Here is a 6,489-nt window from a genome sequence, read left to right as displayed (position 1 = left end):
GTGAGGCAAAGGAGGTGGAACTCAAAATGTTCCTAAACTTAAAAAGCATTTTTTGGGGTTTGTATTGTTTTACTACTTACACAGATATTTTAAGTATACATCTTAATGTTATTTACAATACACAGCATGGTTTTCTAGAGGGGGGGGGGGCAACCCTTAGATGGGGGGGGTCCTGACCCCCCCGACCCTCCTGGGATTTACGCCCTTGCAAGCGCCTCTCACTGATCTCCTTCTCCGTTTCAGCTGGTTTCAGTCGCGTGGCGCTGGCTCTGAATGAAAACGCGTTGTGGATTAGCTAGACAGGTAGGCTAGTGCTTTATGTCCCTCTCAGCGATTATAGTTTTTTTAAAATGGCGAACAACATGGAAGCCTCCTTGGACTTGCCCGTCCAATGTACATACTGATAAGAAATTCTTCGCTTACGAGGATAAATCAGATCATTGACAGAGGTAATTTTACATCAATTAAATGAACTAAATAAATAAATAATTAACATATAATAAATAAAAACAAATAAACATATTAATGAATGAAGACATTGATTTTAGCTAATAAAATACTTACAACACTACACAGTGTACCTTTAAATGCCAGACGTGATCTTGGAATTTCTTTTTCCTGAAATCATCTTCATGCTGTGACAAGCCTGCAGACGAAACCAGCTTTTATACCGAGATAGTGATCGTGTCTCACTAGATCACTACTTCAGCCTGAGAGCTGTACATGTTATTGTCTTCATCTGCTGAATGCGCCGACAAGACAACTCTGACTTCTGACAAAGAGGTTGTTGAGGTTTTTTACAGGGAGCCAAGGATTTCACTATTCACCTGGTGAGTGCTGAAATTTTCACTTTTTCTGTATTCTGTATTGCACATACTTACATGTGGTCAAACCTTTGCTGTAACTATTGGCGCTTTTCCATTACATGGTACCAGCTCAACTCGCCTCGACTCTACTCACCTTTTTTGGCCACCTGGTACCTGCTAACAGGTACTTTTTTTAGTACCTCCTCAGTCGAGGCTCCAAGCGAGCTGAGGCGAGCCGAAAAGGTGACGTGATAGCGACAGACGGGGGTGTCCTGAACAAACCCGCTATTTTTAAACAGTTTAGCCAGCTGTTTTTTTTTTTGCTGCCTCCAGCTTAATTTGAAACAAAATGTGTCTTCTGGCAACACACACCTTCGACGTTCTGTGTGTGTGTCGCGTTAGGTCACAGTAGTTTACTGCGGCGCAGCTTGTTCACAGTTCTGCGGAGGCTCCGGCAGAGCTTTCGCTGTAGCCTAACTACACACACACATGGCCGGCTCCACGCACACACCAGCGCACAAGTATAAACATCAGGCCACTTTTACATAGGCTACACAGGCTACGGCGAAAGCTCTGCGTGGAGCCTCCACAGAACTGTAAAACAAACTCAAGTGGCCTGATGTTTATACTTGTGCGCTGGTGTGTGCATCGATACGGCATAACGACCAGCCACGCTGAGGCGGTACTAAAATCTGCAATGGAAAACGGACGCACAGTGTGTTGAGTTGAGTTGAGGCGAGTAGAGTCGAGGCGAGTCGAGCAGGTACCATGTAATGGAAAAACGCCATATTTGATCCGTGAAATATTAAGGTCTAAATCACTTTTCTCTCTCCTTCTCTCCTCTTTGGAAATTTCAAGAACGTAAGATCTGCTAAGAAATAAGGAGCAGTGGGAAAAACCAGAGAGATCACATTCATACCCAAAATGGATTTTCTGCTCAATACCACCGTTGCAATAAATGAAATTAACATGAATTGCTCATCGACCCACTACCAAGGTTATTATTACCTCGGACCTTTGATCCTGTCTGTTGTCATGATCATTGAGATGATTGTGGGCCTGCCAGCAAACATAGTAGCCTTGTGGATTTTCTGTTTCCGCATGAAATGTTGGAAACCACATACTCTCTTCCTCTTTAACCTGGTTCTAGCGGACTTTCTGCTTCTCATCAGCGTGCCCTTCCGCATCAACAACTACCTCAGAGGGGGCTACTGGGTGTTTGGACAGGTCTGGTGTCGCATCAACCTCTTCATGCTGGCTGTCAATCGCTCTGCCAGTATTGCATTCATGACAGCTGTGGCACTGAATCGCTACTTTAAAGTGGTCCATCCGCATCACTACATTAGCCATATGACTTTGACTCAGGCGGGTTGGCTCACAGGCCTGATGTGGACTGTTGTGATCACCCTTCGGATTCCCCTGGTGGCCTACAACCTTCTCCAACAGCAAGGCAACGTCTCCCTGTGTCGTAGCTTCAACTCCTACAATGTAACCCCTTCGGTGATAAAGGTACACTACGTGGCCTTCACTGCAGAGTTCTTCCTGCCCTGGTTCTTGTTGCTATTCTGCTCAGCAAAGATTGCCTTCCACCTGCATCAAAGGCGGATGGACAGGCAGAAGAGTGTACGGAGGGCCATGCGGGCAGTATGGGTGATTAGTTTGGTGTTCACCGTCTGCTTTATGCCAAGTATCCTCACAGGCTTGGGTGGGGTGTACATCAAGTATTTCCACCCCAGGGACTACACGTCTTACAGTCGGATCACCCAGCTCTTTGAGATGTGCGTCGGCTTCACCTACCTCAACAGTGCTTTGGACCCTGTCATCTACACTTTCTCTAGTTCCATGTTTCGTGATGCCCTCAAAAGCTCACTCAGACACCTAAGCTTTGTGAATAAGAATGTCAGATCAGCCAACAACCATTAACAAAAATAATAAAATATCACATCAATTTATAATGGATAAACTACTCCAGAACTAGGTCGTAGGTTCAACCGCCATTGTTGAAGAGGCTTGAGGGTTAGGGTTAGGATGCTGAACCACTCTGTAGGCAACCCAGAAGCAAAATGGAGGCCAGGACATCCCTACCATTATAAGGCGGTGCAACACCCAAGCCGTTTTGGACACCACCTAAGCCGAACAAATGTAAATTCAATGTGAGCATTTAAATGACTTTCCTCGGATCTAATGATTATAGTTGGTCCCCGAGGACTTCTCTAGAAAGGTTTGTCTTTAAGATTTTTGAGTGTTTTTATTTTATTTTTTATTATCTCCTCTAGCTTTTCCAATGTTTTAGACACAGATATGATAATTATATTTGTCCATGATGTGGAATTGCATTTATTTTATTGAATAATGTTACACTTTCTTGAGGGAGGGCCCTAAGCCCTCCGCCAAATATGTGCACCTAAGTCTTCCACAAACATAGGGAAACCACAGGCACGGCTTAAATATTTAAACTGCAGTATATGTATTTATATTTTAGATTGATGACAGATATGCTGCAGGGAAGTGTGCTGATAGGTACAGTTCTGTGTTTGCAAGTATTGTCAGTCACTGCATTTTTAGAGGAAGCTTTGCTGCTACTTCCATAACATCAGAATATAATGTGACCAGTGGAGTTTGTGCAAATGTTCAATATTTATATTAAAACTGTATTGTATGGATATCAATGTCAATATAAGCAATAAAATGTTTGTTAAATTGTTGCATTGCATCTATTTCTTTCTATATAGATTGTCTACTGATGCTATTGTCAGAAGTATTTAGGATAATGCAGGAATAACAGTAATGTTAAATTAATGAAAACAATACATAGCTCTTTAAATATAATGATCAATGCTCTCCTAATTGCTATGTGATTTATTGTCATTATTTAGTTGACAGTTTTATTATATTCAATCTCTCCTCAAATGTGCCCTTCCCATACATACTTTTAGCTGGATTGCTGATGCCTAATGTAACTACAAAACAACCAGTGATTTGTGGGCCTTATTTGATAAACCATGAAAGGAAAGATGATACCAATCCTTGCAAATTGAATAACTGTAATATGTTTGCAAAGACACTTTGCTTTAATACTGTAGGTACAGTTACAAACAGTAATTTTCAATCCAAGTTGTGTTTAGATTGATAATCAGACTAAATTTCCATTTTGAAAATGATTTTAGTTATAGATACTTTATCGTCATCTTGGAGGAAATTCTTCAACAAATAAACCAAAGTGTTTTCCCCACATCCCAGAATAGATAGGCAGTGTAGCCAGACCATACTCCAGCGCTGTGGAGATAGGTCTGACAGTGACTATCAACACCGTTTGCCTTCTGTTTAGAAGAGGAGGATGGCACATCGCACTACAAATACTGAAGTGAATAGTGTTTTACTTTGAAAATATTAAGGTCTGTCTGTGTTTCCTCGTGTGTCGCAGAGGCTACGAGCACGACATCATTGTCCTCCTCTTTCAAGCCAAGCTTTATAATGCAATTTCTTTTTCCTGAAATCATCATAACTTTCGTGCTGTGACAAGCCTGCAGACGAAACCAGTTTTTATACCGAGATAGTGATCGTGTCTCACTAGATCACTACTTCAGCCTGAGAGCTGTACATGTTATTGTCTTCATCTGCTGAATGTGCCAACAAGACAACTCTGACTTCTGACAAAGAGGTTGTTGAGGTTTTTTACAGGGAGCCAAGGATTTCACTGTTCACCTGGTGAGTGCTGAAATTTTCACTTTTTCTGTATTCTGTATTGTACATACTTACATATAAATACACGACTAAACAGACGTGAGAGCGGTATCAGTATTATTATCTAACTCTTGACAAGAAAGCACATGTATTCACATTTACATAGATGCTCATTTGGCAGATGCTTTTATCCAAAGCAACGTACAAATGAGGTACAATCCAAGCCACAGTAGATCAGATCTTTGAGAATAAGTGCTGCAACACTCAGCTGCATGTATTTTCCATATGGTCAAACCTGTGCTGTAACTATTTGATCTGTGAAATATTAAGGTCTAAATCACTTTTCTCTCTCCTTCTCTCCTCTTTGGAAATTTCAAGAACGTAAGATCTGCTGAAAATAAGGAGCAGTGGGAAAAACCACAGAGATCACATTCATACCCAAAATGAATTTGCTGCACAATACCACCGTGGCAGTAAATGAAATTAACATGAATTGCTCATCGACCCACTACCAAGGTTATTATTACCTCGGACCTTTGATCCTGTCTGTTGTCATGATCATTGAGATGATTGTGGGCCTGCCAGCAAACATAGTAGCCTTGTGGATTTTCTGTTTCCGCATGAAATGTTGGAAACCACATACTCTCTTCCTCTTTAACCTGGTTCTAGCGGACTTTCTGCTTCTCATCAGCGTGCCCTTCCGCATCAACAACTACCTCAGAGGGGGCTACTGGGTGTTTGGACAGGTCTGGTGTCGCATCAACCTCTTCATGCTGGCTGTCAATCGCTCTGCCAGTATTGCATTCATGACAGCTGTGGCACTGAATCGCTACTTTAAAGTGGTCCATCCGCATCACTACATTAGCCATATGACTTTGACTCAGGCGGGTTGGCTCACAGGCCTGATGTGGACTGTTGTGATCACCCTTCGGATTCCCCTGGTGGCCTACAACCTTCTCCAACAGCAAGGCAACGTCTCCCTGTGTCGTAGCTTCAACTCCTACAATGTAACCCCTTCGGTGATAAAGGTACACTACGTGGCCTTCACTGCAGAGTTCTTCCTGCCCTGGTTCTTGTTGCTATTCTGCTCAGCAAAGATTGCCTTCCACCTGCATCAAAGGCGGATGGACAGGCAGAAGAGTGTACGGAGGGCCATGCGGGCAGTATGGGTGATTAGTTTGGTGTTCACCGTCTGCTTTATGCCAAGTATCCTCACAGGCTTGGGTGGGGTGTACATCAAGTATTTCCACCCCAGGGACTACACGTCTTACAGTCGGATCACCCAGCTCTTTGAGATGTGCGTCGGCTTCACCTACCTCAACAGTGCTTTGGACCCTGTCATCTACACTTTCTCTAGTTCCATGTTTCGTGATGCCCTCAAAAGCTCACTCAGACACCTAAGCTTTGTGAATAAGAATGTCAGATCAGCCAACAACCATTAACAAAAATAATAAAATATCACATCAATTTATAATGGATAAACTACTCCAGAACTAGGTCGTAGGTTCAACCGCCATTGTTGAAGAGGCTTGAGGGTTAGGGTTAGGATGCTGAACCACTCTGTAGGCAACCCAGAAGCAAAATGGAGGCCAGGACATCCCTACCATTATAAGGCGGTGCAACACCCAAGCCGTTTTGGACACCACCTAAGCCGAACAAATGTAAATTCAATGTGAGCATTTAAATGACTTTCCTCGGATCTAATGATTGTAGTTGGTCCCCATTAAATAACTGTTCCTATTTTATCTGCTTTTATATATTTAACTGTTTTAACTGCTCTTCAATGTTTCATTTCTTATACTGCACTGTAACTTTTATTCTCATATTTTATCTGTTTTAAATTTTTTAATCTATTTTCATGTAAAGCACTTTGAATTGCCCTGTTGCTGAAATGTGCTATACAAATAAAGCTGCCTTGCCTTGCCTTGCCTTGCCCAGAGGACTTCTCTAGAAAGGTTTGTCTTTAAGATTTTTGAGTGTTTTTATTTTATTTTATTTT

General features: G+C 42.2%; 2 protein-coding genes across 3 annotated transcripts; both read left to right on the top strand.

Moving 5' to 3' along the window:
* Nucleotides 1-1,676: 1,676 nt before the first annotated feature.
* LOC116039450 (hydroxycarboxylic acid receptor 2-like) lies at nucleotides 1,677-3,511 on the top strand. The gene has a single exon (XM_031284330.2). It carries the CDS (start codon nucleotides 1,731-1,733, stop codon nucleotides 2,727-2,729), a length of 999 nt encoding a protein of 332 aa, XP_031140190.1. The 5' UTR covers nucleotides 1,677-1,730; the 3' UTR covers nucleotides 2,730-3,511.
* Nucleotides 3,512-4,390: 879 nt separating this feature from the next.
* LOC116039451 (hydroxycarboxylic acid receptor 2-like) lies at nucleotides 4,391-6,207 on the top strand. Of its 2 annotated transcripts, none has more exons than XM_031284332.2 (2): nucleotides 4,391-4,514; nucleotides 4,869-6,207. In XM_031284332.2, exon 2 carries the CDS (start codon nucleotides 4,934-4,936, stop codon nucleotides 5,930-5,932), a length of 999 nt encoding a protein of 332 aa, XP_031140192.1. In that variant the 5' UTR covers nucleotides 4,391-4,514; nucleotides 4,869-4,933; the 3' UTR covers nucleotides 5,933-6,207. The 2 variants fall into 2 exon arrangements, with proteins under 2 accessions (XP_031140192.1, XP_031140191.1); XM_031284331.2 differs by having other exon boundaries at nucleotides 4,859-6,207.
* The last annotated feature ends 282 nt before the right edge of the window (nucleotides 6,208-6,489 follow it).

This window comes from Sander lucioperca, chromosome 15 (assembly GCF_008315115.2).
Source record: "Sander lucioperca isolate FBNREF2018 chromosome 15, SLUC_FBN_1.2, whole genome shotgun sequence".
NCBI classification, from domain to species: Eukaryota; Metazoa; Chordata; class Actinopteri; order Perciformes; family Percidae; genus Sander; species Sander lucioperca.
The sequence above is the reverse complement of the archived record's forward strand: the minus strand, read 5'-3'. Positions and strand labels throughout refer to the sequence as shown.

Coding starts and splice junctions, on each gene's coding strand:
- LOC116039450 (XM_031284330.2), top strand. CDS start 1,731: ATGGATTTTCTGCTCAATACCACCGTTGCAATAAATGAAATTAACATG.
- LOC116039451 (XM_031284332.2), top strand. CDS start 4,934: ATGAATTTGCTGCACAATACCACCGTGGCAGTAAATGAAATTAACATG.